At 37.2% G+C, this 17,865-nt stretch overlaps 2 protein-coding genes and 1 non-coding gene across 4 annotated transcripts in view; 1 reads left to right on the forward strand and 2 right to left on the reverse strand.

The window, feature by feature from the left end:
* GNGT1 (G protein subunit gamma transducin 1) overlaps nucleotides 1-17,865 on the forward strand; it is a 56,343-nt gene that overhangs the window by 17,361 nt on the left and 21,117 nt on the right. For both annotated transcript variants that reach the window (XM_045052384.1, XM_045052383.1), the window contains exon 2: nucleotides 10,447-10,652. The gene's annotated coding sequence lies outside the window, so the exon portion shown is untranslated. The remainder of the gene's footprint in view (nucleotides 1-10,446; nucleotides 10,653-17,865) is intronic.
* On the reverse strand, nucleotides 11,868-12,008 carry LOC111559680. Its single transcript, XR_002740792.1, has one exon. It is a non-coding gene; the product is annotated as a U4 spliceosomal RNA (small nuclear RNA).
* Nucleotides 12,945-17,191, reverse strand: TFPI2 (tissue factor pathway inhibitor 2). The gene is made up of 5 exons (XM_003982759.6): nucleotides 16,860-17,191; nucleotides 16,374-16,556; nucleotides 15,557-15,736; nucleotides 14,164-14,334; nucleotides 12,945-13,563 (listed from the first exon to the last, which is right to left on the reverse strand). The coding sequence occupies exons 1-5, from the start codon at nucleotides 16,945-16,947 to the stop codon at nucleotides 13,481-13,483; spliced, it is 705 nt and encodes a 234-aa protein (XP_003982808.1). The 5' UTR covers nucleotides 16,948-17,191; the 3' UTR covers nucleotides 12,945-13,480.

Here is a 17,865-nt window from a genome sequence, read left to right on the forward strand (position 1 = left end):
AATGTGTGATAGCCAGAGTTCCTGTGCATACTTGCCAACACTAGATACTGTTAGCTCTTTTTAGTCATGCTTATGGGTAGATAGTAGTATTTTATTATGGCTTTCAAATGTATTCCTGATGGCTAATTCTGTTGATCACCTTCTCATATGCTTATCTGCAGTTTGCACATTCTGTTTTGTAAAGTTCCTGTTCATATTTGTGTCCCATTATTTTTTTATTGATTTTTTTCCTATTGATTTGTTGGAAATTTTTTATAGTCCGGATATGGGTTCTTTGTCCAATATATGCACTGAAATTAACTTTTTCCAGTGTTTGATTTACTTTTAAAATCTCTTTTGATGAAAAGAACATCTTAATTTTTATGAAGTACAATTCACCAATGTCTTTTATAGTGTGTTTTTCGGTCCTATGTCCCTTGACTACTCCAAGGTCATAAAGATATTCTCCTACATTTTCTCCTTGAGAGCTTTATAATTTACCTTTCACATTTCAATTTATGCCCTATTTCCAGTTAATTTCTGTTTATTGTATGAAGTAGACATTAAGGTTCACTTTTTTTTTTCACATGGATATCCAATTGATTGATCACCATTTATTTAGATCTTTAATTTCTCTCAGCAACGACTTTGATCTTCATGGTAGAGTTCTTGTACATATTTTGCTACATTTATTCCTAGGCATTTGATTTTTTGGACACTTGTATATTATATCTCATTTTCTAATTGCTTGTTTCTGGTATATAGAAATACAATTTATTTTTATATTGATCTTGTGTCCAGTGACCTTGCCGAACTCACTTATAAATGATATAATTTGTAGATTCCTTTATATTTTCTAGCTATTCAAATATGTTACTGAAAATTATGATAATTTTACTTTTTTCTGTCCAATATTTATAGATTTTATGTCCTTTTCTTGAAATTTTACAGTGTTGAGGAGTTCCAGTAAAATTTGAATAGAAATGATAGTATTGGACCAATTTGTTTTATTCCAAATCACCGGGAAAGTATTCAATATTTCATTTTTAGTTACAATATTAACCATAGGTTTTTGTGGACTTCCATTTTCAGATGAAAGAGGATCTCTTATATTCCTATTTGTTGAGATTATTTTTTTATCATGAATTGCTGTTCAATTTTATCAGATATCTTTTCTGCATCTATTAAGATGATGGTATGATATTTGTCATTTAATGCTTTTGCCAATTATTACCCTATTAGAGACTCGAAAAATAGGAAATGTTATTATTTGCTGAAAGTGATTTTGCAAATTGGCATTATTTCATGTTAAATCTCTGGAAAGTTGAAAATTGTGGCTTCATTTTCTTTAATGGATATATAAGTGATCAGAATTTTCATTTGTATGTCAGTTTTAGAAGCAAGGCCAGCCCATGGTCATATAATCTGGGAAATGACATGCACTTATAAATGTCTTGCACTAATTTAATGCTTTACTGTCACCATATTTAAATTTTTTATCAATGTTTGAACAAAGAAACTCTCATTTTGCACTGGACCTCTCAAATGATATAGTTATTCTTATTTTGTCATGTGTGGTTTTAAAAGTATTTGCTTATTTAAATTATCAAATTTATTGGTATTAATTTGTTAATATCCATTCTATTTTCAAGATCTTTAGGATTTGTAATGTCTGTTTTTCCACTTATGATATTGATAATTTATATTCTTTATCTTTCTTTAATATCTTGCTATTAACAAAATATTTGATTTTTTGAGAAATAATTTTTGATGTATTCATTTTCTTTACAATGATGTCTGCTTTTTTATTTTATTTTATTTTTTTATTTTTTAAATTTTATTTTTTATTTTTTTATTTTATTTTATTTTTAATTTACATCCAAATTAGTTAGCATATAGTGCAACAATGATTTCAGGAGTAGATTCCTTACTGCCCCTTATCCATTTAGCCTATCCCCCCTCTCACAACCCCTCCAACAACCCTCTGTTTGTTCTCCATATTTATGAGTCTCTCCTGTTTTGTCCCCCTCCCTGTTTTTATATTATTTTTGCTTCCCTTCCCTTATGTTCATCTGTTTTGTCTCTTAAAGTCCTCATATGAGTGAAGTTACAGGATTTTTGTCTTTCTCTGACTAATTTCACTTAGCATAATACCTTCCAGTCCCATCCATGTAGTTGCAAATGGCAAGATTTCATCCTTTTCATTGCCAAGTAATACTCCATTGTGTGTGTGTGTGTAAGTGTGTGTGTGTGTGTGTGTGTGTATAATATATACATATGTACATACATACATACCACATCTTCTTTATCCATTCATCCATCGATGGACATTTGGGCTCTTTCCATACTTTGGCTATTGTTGATAGTGCTGCTATAAATCTGGGGGTGCATGTGTCCCTTGAAAACAGCACACCTGTATCCCTTGGATAAATGCCTAGTAGTGCCATTGCTGCATGTAGGGTAGTTCTATTTTTAGTTTTTTGAGGAACCTCCATACTGTTTTCCAGAGTGGCTGCACCAGCTTGCATTCCCACCAACAATGCAAAAGAGATCCTTTTTCTCCACATCCTCGCCAACATCTGTTGTTGCTTGAGTTGTTAATGTTAGCCATTCTGACAGGTGTCAGGTGGTATCTCATTGTGGTTTTGATTTGTATTTCCCTGATGATGAGTGATGTGGAACATTTTTTCATGTGTCAGTTGGCCATCTGGATGTCTTCTTTGGAGAAGTGTCTATTCATGTCTTTTGCTCATTTCTTCACTGGATTATTTGGTTTTGGGTGTTGAGTTTGATAAGTTCTTTATATATTTTGGATACTAACCCTTTATCAGATATGTCATTTGCAAATATCTTCTCCCATTCTGTCAGTTGCCTTTTAGTTTTGCTGATTATTTCCTTCACTTTGCAGAAGCTTTTTATTTTGATGAGGTCCCAGTAGTTCATTTTTGCCTTTGTTTCCCTTGCCTCTAGAGACGTGTTGAGTAAGAAGTTGCTGCGGCCAAAATCAAAGAGGTTTTTGCCTGCTTTCTTCTCGAGGAGATGGCTTCCTGTCTTACATTTAGGTCTTTCATACAATGATGTCTGCTTTTAAAACATTTTCTTCTATTCCTTAGGGAGTACTTAAATATGTTCAATTTGTAGTTAATTTTCTAGTTCTTTGAGATGGTAGATTGGAAGATTGATTCTCAACTTCTTTTTCAGTATACTAATTTAGAGCTAAGAATTTCCCTTTGGCCACCACTTTAACTGCTTCTTGGAATTTTTGTCATGTCACATTTTTTCATTCAATTTAAAACATAATTCATTGTGATTTATTTTTTGACACATGTGCTATATAACTGTGTATTTAATTTCTAAACACTTAGAGATTTTCCAATAATCTTATATTAATTTCTAGTTACCTATTATTACCTATTATATTACTGAGATGGTTGAGTTTAAGTCAACCATCTTGCCATTGTTTTCTAATTGTTTCATCTTTGTTTCTTCATTTATCTTTTCTGGTCTTTTATTTATTTATTTGTTTTTCTGGTCATTGTTTTATTTTTTTATTATTTCATTCATTACTCTATTAGCTTTTTAGCTATATATATTTTGTTATTATTTCATTGATTATTCTTAAAGTCACTGTATGAGTTCTACACGGTAAGTTGTAATACTTCCCAAAGCATACAAGAAACAAAAATAGTTTAATTCCATTAGTCAAAACACCTTTGATGCCATCAATTTCATATATTTTATTTTATTTTATTTTATTTTATTTTATTTTATTTTATTTTATTTTATTTTATTTTTCAACGTTTATTTATTTTTGGGACAGAGAGACAGAGCATGAACGGGGAGGGGCAGAGAGAGAGAGGGAGACACAGAATCGGAAACAGGCTCCAGGCTCTGAGCCATCAGCCCAGAGCCTGACGTGGGGCTCGAACTCCCGGACCGCGAGATCGTGACCTGGCTGAAGTTGGACGCTTAACCGACTGCGCCACCCAGGCGCCCCAATTTCATATATTTTAAATGTAAGCTTTTATATGCATAAGATATAATACTCAATGCTTGTAAGCAGAATGTTCATTTATAGTTTTTTTCCTTTACTGGAAACAACAAACTTTATAGGAAACTGAAAAAAGGAGCAGAGTGAGAATTACTTATGAAAGACAAAAAGCACATATACAATTGTAGCTTCAAGAATTTTAACAGGGGGGTGCCTGGGTGGCTCACTCGGTTGACGTTGGACTTCAGCTCAGGCCATGATCACACAGTTCATGGGTTCTAGCCCCGTGTCTGGCTCTGTGCTGACAGCTCAGAGCCTGGAGCCTGCTTCCGGTTCTGTGTCTCCTTCTCTCTCTGCCCCTCCCCACTCATGTTCTGTCTCTGTTTCTCTCTCAAAAATAAATAAACATAAAAAAATTTTTTTAAGAATTTTAATGGAACATGATACCCATCAAATTGAGATATCCACATTCTCTAACAAAAATAAACTAATCTGGGAAAGGGCAGCATGAAAATATTCTGATGCAGTGCTGCCCAAGAGAATTTTCTGTGATGATAATACTAGCCACATGAATACTCACAACATAACTAATGTAATTGAGGAACTGAATTTTTAATATAAACAGTCACATGTGGCTAACAGTTACCAACAGAGCAGCACCATTCTAATGCTTCATGGGTCAAAACCAATGGTTTCTCTGGAGCCCTTCTCTAATCACTGCTGAAAAGTGTAGAGGGTTGGGAGTGGAGAGAAAGGAAAGCTCTTTACAGATCTGTTTAGCTACTTAAACAAGTTCTGAAACTCCACAGCTCTCCAAAGCTGAGGGTAAGGAAAGGACTCTGGGGGAGACCTGAGTATGCCCTTGAACTCTTGGCTAATGCTGACAGGAGTCAAAGGCCTAGGATTTGGCTCACTCAGATGGGAAGAGGCTTGGGCCGTCTGTGCATGGAAATCATCGCTGTGGGACTGGCAGGGAAGTGGGGATGCTCATTTCCAACAGGGTTTCCAGGGCTACAAGAGAATTTAGAGGTGAAGGAAGGAACTGAGGGCCCTTTCTGGCCACCTGCAGGCTGGTTGGGCTCTTTCTTTTGGGGGATTAAGGTCTTGTTCTTGCTCTTGAACACTTTGCTGCGATCCAGCTTGTTCATGAAGGAGTTGGTTTCTTCTATGAGTTGGTTTGTGTTGTAGGTGATGGGTTTATAAATGTTGAACCATTGCTTGACTTGTGGGATGCCATAGCTGGTGAAGTCATACTGCCACTGTGGCAGGCCCAGATACATGAGGAGCAGGACATACTAAGCGGTAAAGGTATCTGTGAGAAAATGCGAGTATAGGGGCGCCTGGGTGGCTCAGTCAGTTGGGCATCCACCTCTGGTTCAGGTCATGATCCAGCAGTTCTTGGGTTCAAGCCCCCCATCGGGCTACAGCTTGGAGCCTAGAGACTGTTTCAGTTCTGTGTCTCCTTCTCACACTCTGCCCCTCCCCAACTCTCTCTCTCTCTCTCTCTCTCTCTCTCTCTCTCTCTCTCTCAAGAATACACATTAAAAAAAAAATTAAAAGAAAAAATAAAATGCCTGTATAACTCTCTATCTAGTAGCCAAATTTCAGCATCTTGTGCTATTGCTGGCTTCCCTCTTTTGTAGGCAAGGCAAACCTTCCCTTCCCATTGCAAGGATCCAACTCAATATCACACTGTAAGAATCAAAGTGAGGCTTCTCTGGACATTCTCACTGGCTTCAAGTGCACCAATCCTCCAGGCCTGCCAAGGCTGGTGCATTAGGGAGTGAATGCATGGAAGACTGGTTGAGTCAAGTTGGCTTGGAGATGCTGTTAGGTGTCATGCTGCCCACTGGAATGGTGTGCTCGTCCAGCTTCACACTCATGTCATGTGGCAGCCACTGGTCATCAGGAAAAAATTTCTTCACATCCTCAGGTAGCATGCAGTTATTATTTTGTTCCCATGGAGAAACCCATAGGATGTTCAGCAGGTGACTTTCCTATGATAGTAACGTCTGTCACACCTGGGGGTGACTCTAGGCTTCAAGTGATCCCCCACAGCAGCTTCTCCAGGTGTGGCTTCCTGCGGCCTGAGGGCGGCGTCTCCAACACAGCTATGTGTCCCAGCTCCGCACTGTGAGAGCAGCAGCAGAGATGGGCTCATTTATAGTTTTTGATGTTTACATCTTCTAGTGTTCTCATTCCATTTTGCAGTTATGTGCTTCCATCTGGAATCATTTTCCTTCAGAATTCCCAATAATGTTACTTGTAGTGCAAATCTGCTGGCAGCAAATCCTCTCAGCTGTGTTTAACTGTAAACATCTTTACTTATCCTTCGATTCTGAAGGATTTTTTGCTGGATATAGAATATTGGTTTGCAGGGTTTGTTTGTTTTTCTTTAGCACTTTAAAATGTTAATCTGTCATTTTCTGACTTCCATAATTTCTGTGGAAATGTCAATCATCGGCCTTTTTGATGCTCATTTGGAGGTATTATCTCTGTTTTTCTAGGTATATGAAGATTGTCAGTTTGTTTTTAGCATTCAGAAGTTGGACTGTGATGTGCTTAGTAGGTTTTGTTTGTTTTGTTTTATTTTCTATGTGGGGTACACAGAGCTTCTTGAATGTATATTCATGTCTTTAATTAGTTTGGGGAAATTCCTAGCCAATATTTCTTCCAATATTTCTTTTTATATGCAATATAATACTTCTTATAATACATAAAACCTTTCTTATCTCTTTGTTCAAATGTTACTGTTTTACTAAGGAAGTAGCACATGATCTGGGCTTTGGCACAAACATCATACTTCCTGCTTTCTTGTAATGAGGCTACATAATCAATTTAAAAGTTGAGAAAGTGCTAAATTAACCCAGATTTCTGACATTTTATGCAATAAGGTAACATCATAATCCAACAGGCAAAGGGAAAATAAAACATCACTGTTTACACAAATTGGAAGAAGGTATCTCTATATTATATAACTAACAAGGAATTCTTACCCAGAATGCATAAAAAATGTGTTAATTATAAAAGACACAAAGTCAAATGGAAAAATGGGAAAAGAGTATAAAGAGGCAATTTATAGAAGAATAGCCAATAAAATGTGAAAAAATAATTTTCAATCCCATTACTAATCAGAAAATAAAAATGAAAACAGTAATGAGGTATAACTTCTCACTTATATGAATGTCAATAAAGACATCATTGATGCACAATGTTGCAAAAACTTGAAGAAATATAAATTTGTATACATTGCTGGCTACAAGTATTTGGAGAGCAATTTGGCAAAATCTAGTAGGTTGAATGAACTTGTCTTTGACAGTTTCACTTTTATGCACATATATGTGTGTAATGAGATATGTATATAAATATTCATTATTGTTTATAATAACCAAAATTTGGGAATAAAGTAAATATCCATCAACAGGGAAATGAACACACCATGCTATATTTATGTAATGGAATACTATAGAGTAGTAAAAATAAATGAAGCAGATCTTCATAAAACAAAATGGATTTAGAGGGTATATCCAAAACAATAGTAAAAATGCATGATGACAATGGATATATATGGTGTGACACCATATGAGTAATTTTAAAGCACATAGAACAATACTTCATGTTGCTATGAGTTATTATATTTATAATACAAGCATTAAAATATGCAGAGAATTGTGGCACCTTAATGGCTCAGGTGGTTAAGTATCTGACTTTGGCTCTGGTCATGATCTCGTGGTTCATGAGTTTGAGCCCAGCGTTGGGCTCTGTGCTGACAGCTCAGAGCCTGGAACCTGCTTCAGATTCTGTGTCTCCCTCTCTCTGCCCCTCCCCCACTCGTGCTCTCTCAAAAAATAAACATTAAAAAAATTAAAAAGAAATATGCAGAGAATGTATACACTCCAATATCAGGAGAGCAGTTACTTCTCATGAGAGAGGAAAATAGGATGAGGTGCATTTTGAATCTTGAGCTCCATTAATATAGAAAAAGCTCCTGAAACAAATCTGACATCTTTTCTAAACTGGGTCAATTATACTAGTTTTCTGTAATTTTCTGTACAGTTGAAACCTTTCATGATTAAAATTAAATTGTAAAATTTAAGCTCTATTTTTATGTTAAAAATTTTGAGCTGAGTTTAAAGGAAGTATTAACCTTTAATGAAAGAAAATGTATAAAATTTGTAAAGGTTCAACCTTAGTAATAATCCTGGAAATACCAATTAAAATAATGATGAGATATAATTCTATTATGACAAAGAAGTGAATTTATTTTTCTGCTCGTTTAAAACCCAGTGTGTTGGGCATTTGCATACATTCTTAGATTCTTAGATAGAGATAAACTGATAGAACTTTGTAATGTAATTTGTCAGCATATACTGAGAGCATTAACATGTTCATACCTCTTGACTAAGTTACTTCCACTTCAAGGGAACAGAAGAGTGGTTCTTATTCAGTGATGAAATTTTGGACTATTTTTATTCTTATCTTTATAGATACTTTTAATTTTCTATATAGTATACAGTGAGTATAATAACATATTTCAAAATAAAAATATAACCTATTAGTTTTGCATGAAAAACTTGAACACCCTAACAACAAAAATCCTAGGAAAATAACTAAATGCTATCTTAGTGCAACTAGGAAGTTGTATTAGATATAGCGAAACCACAGGACAAATGATTAAACCTGGTTGAGGTAACTCAAGGAATGCCGCCAATAAGAAGATTCAGCTTACCAAGTGGTTAGTAAAGAGGGAAGGCTATTCATTTCAAAGAAAACAAAAACTTACACTGATGCATAAAATAGTGTTCCTCAAAGTGTGGCACAAGTGTACCTTCTAATCATCTGGAGTCATTGTCTGTCATGTACATCTTTGCTAACTCAAACCCACTAAATCAAAACCCCCAGTCATTGGGCATAGGAGCCTGCCGTATAACTGGCTCCCTGGATGGTTCTCATGTGCAAAATTCGTTAATTACATTACCAAAAAAGCCAAAGCAGTATCACATTCTTTGGAAACTGAACATAATTTAGTGCAACTGAAATGTAGCTTACTGGTGATGTTGGAATGGGGGAGATACATCTGGAGAGGAATGTCATGGCCCACTTTTAAGAAGCCTTAAATGACACACTAGGGGCTTGGGCAGTTAACATGAAGATTCAACAGCAAACATCTGAAGAGTTTAAGAGGAGTAAATCTTGATAAGATTTTTTTTTCAAAAAGATTACCCTGGCATCAGTGTGGATGATTGGATAGGGAGCAGACAGGCAGGGAGGAAATTTGGGAAAATGTTTTAGTTTTCCTGGAATAAGATAAGCAGCACTAGAATAGTCTTGAACAGATATACTTGGTTACCAATTGAATACTGAGTGAAGAGAAAATAATTTTGGATGGTTCCAATGCCCACATTTGCTTGCCTTCATTCTAGGCTTAAAATACCTAGACGAAGAATCTCTTAAAACTACAAACTCCACTTTTCCACCTTTCCTTATTTTTATCACAAGACCCATATTTTACTGGAGCCACTATTACAATACAGGAACAGATACTCCAAAGAACATTACAGAGTTACATCATTAGCTAAATGTCTACGAGACTGTTGGCAGAGATAGCATGTATATCTAGAGATGCTGTGATCCAGGCAGTTTTAAAGCCTCCACTGCAGTTTGTATGGTTAAACATGTGACAGTGTGTGTGCATAGAGCAGGAATGAGTGGCGGTCCAGAGTAATTTTTTTTTCAATAAAAGACTATGTTATTTAAAGCCAGCCTGTTCTATTTTGTGTCTTTTTGTACCTAGAACGAGACATTCCTTTTAATCAGGCTGTCTGGTGAAACCACAGCAGTGACTTGTCTTCAGGCTGTGGCGAGAAGGAATTTCACTTAGACTGCAGGATGACCTACAACAGCTTTATATACTTCCTCATTAAAATAAAATGGCAGAGGTTCTGGCGTATTAGAAAACTGTTTTCAAAATTCCTACCCGAGCTGGACAGAAAGCTGCAGCTGTAGCTGAATGTAGGCTGAGCCATCTCCTGAGGGCTTTGGCTGCAGGGGACGTAAAGGCAGCAAATACCAAATCAAGCTTCCCTGTAGCACTTGGAATCCCCAGAATTCCCAAAGGTTCTGTACATAAGATCCTCAGAGTACATAAGACCCTTTTGCTCTGATCATTCTCAAAAACCACCAAGAGTAGTCACAAATACAGGTCTTATTCCACCAAAAACCTTTTAATGACATGCTGCATCCCATATAAAAGCTATAAAAGCATTGGCTCCTCCTCTCACTCCTTTTAAAAAGTTCATTGGTTTGTTGGAAAACGTAAGGTATTTTTCCTGTAGAGTGGCCAACATTATGGATTTGGCTGGTTGACTTCCCCTGGTTTCTTCCAACTTGTTCCTTTATCCCCAATATTGCCTCATGAATGATAGATCTAGAGGTTTGATTAACTTCAGGTTCAATTTTTTTTTTCTTTCTTCAAGATTTCTTCATGGGGAGGAGGTGTGTGCTACTTCATCATATCAAGAAGCAAAGAATGTCTGTTGCCACTGAAATTATCCATGGATTCAGAGACATAAGCCTAATTCCTCCATCAACCTTTTGAGCCACGACTTCGGCATCCACGGATTATCATTACCCAGATGCATACTTTCATTAGAGGTATCTTCTAACATCATGCATGTATAAGGTGAGATTCTTCTATGAATAACTTTTATACACTATTTAGTTTCCCAGTGGTATAAATTTAAGGATAAATAAAAAAGGATAAATACTTTATTCTTTCTGTTAACTTACCAGTTTTCAAAGTAATGGGAGAGTGCCCTAGCAGTCTCCAAATGTGACCAAGGAGGCGTGCATGTGTGTGTAATTATTAATTCATTTTTATATATTTATATATATTGTGGTCATTATTTGTTTTGATGTTCATATTGCCTTATTTTAGATCATTGAAAGGCCCTTGTTGTTACCCTCCTGTTTTTATGATATAATTCATTAGTCTTCTTTTTAAATGGTTTTTAATGTTTCTTTTATTTTGGGGAGAGAGACAGAGTGTGAGTGAGGGAGGAATAGAGAGAGAGGGATTCACAGAATCCAACGCAGGCTCTAGTCTCTGAGCTGTCAGCACAGAGCCCCATGTGGGGCTCAAACCCACACACTGTGAGATCATGACCTGAGCCAAAGTTGGATGCTTAACCAACTGAGCCATCGAGGTGCCCCTGATTCATTAGTCTTTGATAGCTTCCTCACTATCTGGAATAAGATGGCCTAAATTCATCTTACATATATCCAGTTCTAGACCTGGAGTTGGTGATTTCTCCTCAGAACCCTGGTAGGTGTACTTACTGCCACTGGATTATCATTGCTTCAAGGGCTTTTAAATGGAAAGATGGAAAACACTTTTATTTTTTTAAAAGAGAAAATGTATTTTGAATTCATACTAATATTTGTAATTCCAATTTAAAAGTTAAAGGCTTTTTCTTAACTTCTTAATTTCATACTTCTGTCTTTTTCTCTTAACACTGAAAATCTTGACTTCTAAAGAAATATATTTTCTATATATGATAGGTTCAAAATAACAGTATCAATATTACTAATGACTACTAATCTGCATTTTCAGATTTCTTCAGAATTTATATGACCCTTAGATCATAGCCTTTAAAAGACATATAGTCAAAATACTGGCTTTGAAAGTCACCGGAAACAATTACATATTCTTTGTATAATTATGCCACCATCTGATATTCATTTGGGTTCAATTGTTTTAGTTTATTTCTAATTGCAGAAGGAATGCTTTCTATTCTTTTTAATTTTGGTTTTAAATTATGCAGTGTTTGCGTGGTATAAGATCAAAACTATATAATATCTCCATACCTGTCCCATCCTCTGTTTCCTCCTTCCTGGTATAGGCAACTATTTTTAATATCCTTATGTCCTCTGTGATGTGTATATTTTATTCATATTGTTCTAGACCCTATTTTTTAATTAGCAATAATCGTGCCTCGGATAAACCTCATTGGCTACGATACTGCCACTGCGCAAAGCTAGACCCTATTTTTTAAATGTATTCTGAGGATAAGATAATATCCATATATAGATATTTTGCTCATTTTTCATCCATAATTTCTTCAACCAATCCCCTATTGATGATTATCTGGTTTGTTTCCAGTTTTCAGTTGTTCCGAATAATACATCAATGAATGTCCTCAGGCTTATACCATTTTGTACTGTTCTCACAATACCTTTGGGATAGATTTGTTTGTTTTGATTTTATTAGAGAGAGAGAGGCAGAGGGAGAGAGAGAAAGAAAGAGAAGAGAAGAGGGGAGAGAGAGAGAGAGAGAGAGAGAGAGAGAGAGAGAGAGAGAGAGAGAGAGAGAGAAAGAATGAATCTTAAGCAGGCCCCATGCTCAGCGCAGAGCCTGATAAGGGGTTTGATCCCATGACCCTGGGATCATGACCTGAGCTGAAATCAAGAGCGGGATGATCAACTGTGACCCCTGGGTCACCCAGGTGCCCCTGGGCTAGAATTTTAAAAGAGGAATTGTTAAAGCAAAGGGCAAATGCATTTATAATTTTGCTAGATTAGGGGAATACTTTTAAACATATTAATCTTGCCATGAAAATGTAGGAATTTAAAAAAAAAAGTCATTACAGAAAAAAAAACTGTTTAACTGGAATGATCATATTTATCAAGAATATTTCATTAGTGGAACTTAAATTATTAAATTCATGCATGCTCTCTGGTTTAATATAAATAAACACCTTGAACAGTTAAAAATTTTAACAATTTTAGTGGTCTCCAGTTTATTATGTCTTAGGAAGTAAGGTAACAATAGAATATTAAAAGCCACCTATTCTATATGTATAAACATATATATACATGTGAATGGGGATGATGGATGGAAACACAGTTAAAGAGAGAGAGAATTTTATCCCCAGAAGAAAACATTTCTGATTTTAATAAATTTGCAAACTTTTTATTCAGTCAAAAAAGTTATTTTATTATCCTTTAAATGACACAATAGAAACAGAAGTTAATCATGTCTACCTAACAGCACTTGTAATATTTTTCTCAAGTGTTGATAAATCCGCAGGTTTGTTTCCTTGGACTTAAAATATAATTCAACTTTTAAATGCAAAATGAAATGTATTTGCTGGTCCTTTTTATGATCATATGTATTAAGACAACATGATTATACTGTCTTATGCTTTTCAATTGCTATCACCTTCTGATTTCAGGAAGAACAACCCCAAGAACTGGGTGAGTCATATTTGCTTTTATATCTTACGCACAGTAAGAATTCAACCTCATATAGGTGAACAGTAAATTAAAAATAATAGATTCACATTTGAGTAGCAGCTGGTTATGTATAAAAATATACAAAAAAGTAACCTGTAGCAATAAAAAATGGCAAGTAAATCATTAATGATTCATTTACCCATGTTATCATATTATTATTCAGATATAACCGTAAAGGCAGTAGCATTCACAAAATGAAATGTAGAAAAAAAAAAGTTAAAATTGCCTCTTCCAAATCTTCAGCCGTCTGTTAGCAAAGAAAAGTTTTGGCATCTTCTTATTCTTTTCCTTCTTCAAAGCTAAAGTCAACAAAGTAAAAATAAATATCATATATCTCCAGCCCATACACTCACTTTAAATCAGCAGTGCCAACATGCTTACCAGCTCACCTCAACTGTTTTTAATGATTATAAAGTCAGTTTTACTCACTATCCACTGAAGTTAGTAACTTTCTACCTTTAAAATGCAAGGATACAGGGGCGCCTGGGTGGCGCAGTCGGTTAAGTGTCCGACTTCAGCCAGGTCACGATCTCGCGGTCCGTGAGTTCGAGCCCCGCGTCAGGCTCTGGGCTGATGGCTCGGAGCCTGGAGCCTGTTTCCGATTCTGTGTCTCCCTCTCTCTCTGCCCCTCCCCCGTTCATGCTCTGTCTCTCTCTGTCCCAAAAATGAATAAACGTTGAAAAAAAAAAATTTTAAATGCAAGGATACAGCTACTGTCTATTGTAGCTAGACAGCATTAGGATTTGACAAAACTGACCATTACTAAAATGCTATTTATGTAGAAGTAGTCTTGAAATGTCAATATGCTATTAGGAAAATGGATACATAAAAATATAAATTTGCTTATAAATTATTTATAAAATTAGTTTAAAAATGGAATGAAGAAAAAAAATCACTACCTTTTACACAAACATGTTTGCAGTCCTTCATGTTAATAAAGTTATTCTCATTCCCTCCACAGCCAGTATAGGTGAAGGCCTCACAAGCTTTGTGTCTCGGATTAAAATAATAGCGAGTCACGTTAGCCGAGCATAGTCCTTCATCTTTTGGACTATAGCAAAATGATGGACCTTTATAAAAAAAGAAAATAAAATTAGAAATGCAGTAATACCAGAATTAATAAGCTGTGATTACTGAAGTAACTGAAGAAAATCTAATCCCATAGAAGCTTCATTCTGAATCCAAAATATCATACTAAGCCATTTAAAAAGTGTGTCTCAATTTTCAAGAGAGCTTACATGCTATACTTTGCTAAATCTAAAATTTTCATAAACTGGAGAGAATTTCTTCCGAAGCTATGTCGTTGTATCAATTGAACGTGTAAAAAAATTGAACCCAAAGAACAGATATGGTCTGTAGAAATGGGCTATGTTTCAAGGGCTGATATATGTCATGCTTTAGTAAAGTTTCTTGTGTTGGTAGGTTTATTTTAAATGTTTTTATCAGCTCTCCTTCCACTATTAATCAAGAATGTATGTATCTATTTCCCAAGTAGCCACTGGAACATTTACGTTTACACACAAAAATTTAAAGGAAATACCAGCAACCACCATCTGTCCATTAACTCAAGATTTTACATTTTGAACACAGCAAATAGCTATAGAGCTCCCTCAAATCTCTGCCAAAGCAAGTTTTCCTTGTTTGTTAAGTTTGTATATATTTGTGTATGTCTGCTATGCCAAGGGAAAATGCCTGTATTGTCTCTCTCTACAAAAATGCTGCCCTAGTAACACATCATTTTTAGGGAGTGAGGGGGTGAGGATGTAGGTAAGAACAAAGAAGGGTAACAAAGAAGGATAGAGATCTCTTTGTCCTGCAATTTGCAGTTACTAAAGGATACAGAAATCTAGCCAAAAACTTTAGATAGAGATTTTCGAGTTTCACCATCTTAAGTCTGTATATATTCCACTGTCTCCTATAATAAGTGATTCCAAACCTGAGGTCATGACATTCAGAATACTGTAATTTTTATGTGTAAATTAAGTAGATAAGAAATAGTTCTAAAGAAACAATCCAGAAGAGGAAGCAAAAACTAAAATCATGCATGGCTTTGTGACTTTCCAGCCCTGAGAACTTGGTAAGTCATGAACTTCTGGTAGCCTGTCCTCTAATATGTAAAAATGGGAATAATTCTACTTCCTCACAGGGCAATTGTGTGAAGATGGATATCATACTATATGTGAAACCACCAGAACACAAGCCATGTGAATTCCACATCAAATTGTTGATTTTTTTTACTCCTAAAGTCTTAATAAAGAAACGAAATAGAAACACCATAAAAGTAGTATTTACCTTTTTTTGGTGCACAGAAGCCCATACAGGTAGCCTCATCTGGGAACCTGTTCTCATTGCTGTGACATCCGCCAGATAGGAATTTTTCACATGTCATGGAACTGAGATTGAAGAAATACTGTTCTCTGGGCTCTCCACACTGCCCCTCACTGACTTCCAACCTGCAAATTTTGGGAACTTCTAGGAAAAGGAGGGCATAAAACAGTGTTAGTCAAAAATTATCTTAGTATTACATCAAACCTTTACTATATTTTCAGAAACAACTGGGGAGAAAACAGCATCACATTTAGTACTGGGATAGTAAATCCCCAAGAGACTTTTCATTAATCCAGTTATTTTAGCTTTTTTTTTTTTTTTTTTTGTAACAGTGGCTCCAGACCTGAGTCAGCCAAACGTAGTGGGAATTCTCTGTGCTCACAGGGTGTTCTGATTTTTCTACACATGAAGTTAATTAAACTTATTCACACGGATGGGTATTTTCCTTTGGCTTACTTCCCTGAATTGCAAACTCCCATGTTCTGTTACTGGCCTTAACAGATACAATAAATATAACTAAAGTAAAATAGAAAACAGTATCATGAATCTCCACAATATCCCTGTACTAAGCCAAACCATGTTTGGGCATCCAGGGACAAAAGGAAAAAATTTATAGTTAGCTAAATCATACTTGAATAATAAAATCCAGTGAAAGTGTTTCAGATTGATGGATGATCGACATGGGGAAACAGTGTCTTCAAGGAGGCATAAAATTAAATTACCACCAGCCCTTCCCTGCAAGGAGCGCGCAAGAGTTCTGAGCTTGCGCGCAACAACTTACTCTCTATCCTCCAGCAAGCTTCATCGCAGGCCTCCCAAGTTTCGAAATTGTTGTCGTTGCCCTCGCAGCCCCCGTACATGAACTTGCGGCAGCTCTGCGTGTACCTGTCGTAGTAGTAACTGGGGATCCGGGCCCGGCAGGGCCCTTCGTCCGGGGGCAGGAGGCAGATCTCCGCATTGTTTCCTACAGGAGGGTCAAAAGGAGAGCCTGAGAGAGGGAAGGAGGTCAGCCATGTCTCCCGTCTCCCGGGAAGGTAGAGGCTTCCCGGGGGAGTTCTGTTCCGAGCAGAGGGGGGGTTTGCAGGAGAGAAAGTACAAACTTCGGCGGGAGTGCCTCTTCCCACGGCTTTAGACTCCCTGTGCGGCAGGGGCCCGGGGAAATCCGGGTGGAGAGGGCGGGTGCTGGGGGCCCCACTGCCACAGCACCCTCACTGCCTACCTCAGCGGAAGCCCGGCGCAAAGAGGGGGGTCCCAGACCAGCCCATACCTGGTGCCTCCTGAACACCATCTCCCAGCACGGTCTCCAACAGGAGCAACGGCAGAAGTAACAGCCCGAGAGGTCCAGTAGGGTCCATGGTGTCCGGTTCAATTGGCCCTCGGGGCGAGGCGTTCCTTGAAAGTCCCGTTGGAAAAGGGTCCACAGAGTCCAGCCTCTAGGCGGCCTGGGTGCCGACGTGCTGGGTGCTTGCTTTATGTAGTAGGGTGAGCCGCCTCCGACCCCGGACGGGGCGGAGCGTGCCTATGCGGAGCCTGGAAGGGAGGCTGATTCATGCCCTACTGGGCTGTGTGACCCGCCACAGCAGGGCGCTGGAAAGTGTGCGGGGGAGAGGAATTCCCCACCAGGTTGAACCTGCCTCTCCCAAACTTTCTCTCGCGGCCTGGCGGGGGTGGCCAGATGTGGCATTGTGTCAGTGATGGGAAGTCGGCAAGCTAGAGGGAAATGACCTGGGGGTGATTGCACAAGGTTCCAACTTGCAGCATCACCCTGAAGCCTGAGTCCATGTTCTGAAAGCTCGAAATCCAAGTACTGCAAGGGCAGAAAGAGAGTGTGAAATTCTTTGGGCTGAGGGGAGCTTGGCTCATTGCAATAGATTCCTTCATTAGGTTAGAAATTTGAGTATGTATATTTATTTACATTTATATGTATGTACCCATTTCAATCAAGATCTAATCTCCATTTAATCAAAGGCTCATAATATCTCAAGTGTACAGCACTATTCCAAATCAAGAATTCGAACATTTACAGCACCCCAGAGCATTCTCTCATACCCTTTCCCAGTCAGTCCTTCCCATCCCAGGCAGGGGCAACCACTTCTGATCCCCAGAGGTCTGTTTTGCCTGTTCTTCAATCACATGCAAATGGAATCCTAAAGTATGTACGTTATAAAGTTTTGTACTTCTTTGGCTCCACTACTGTTTTTTTTTTCAATATATGAAATTTATTGTCAAATTGGTTTCCATACAACACCCAGTGCTCATCCCAAAAGGTGCCC

Source organism: Felis catus, chromosome A2 (genome assembly GCF_018350175.1).
Source record: "Felis catus isolate Fca126 chromosome A2, F.catus_Fca126_mat1.0, whole genome shotgun sequence".
Classification (NCBI taxonomy): Eukaryota; Metazoa; Chordata; class Mammalia; order Carnivora; family Felidae; genus Felis; species Felis catus.

What these genes read in the sequence shown, in the direction of transcription:
- TFPI2 (XM_003982759.6), bottom strand. Translation starts at nt 16,947, where the DNA reads ATGGACCCTACTGGACCTCTCGGGCTGTTACTTCTGCCGTTGCTCCTG. An exon ending in TGGTGTTCAGGAGGCACCAG is followed by an intron (nt 16,557 to 16,859) that starts GTATGGGCTGGT and finishes ACCCTCCTGTAG; the next exon opens with GAAACAATGCGGAGATCTGC. An exon ending in CAAACATGTTTGTGTAAAAG is followed by an intron (nt 13,564 to 14,163) that starts GTAGTGATTTTT and finishes TGTTGACTTTAG; the next exon opens with CTTTGAAGAAGGAAAAGAAT.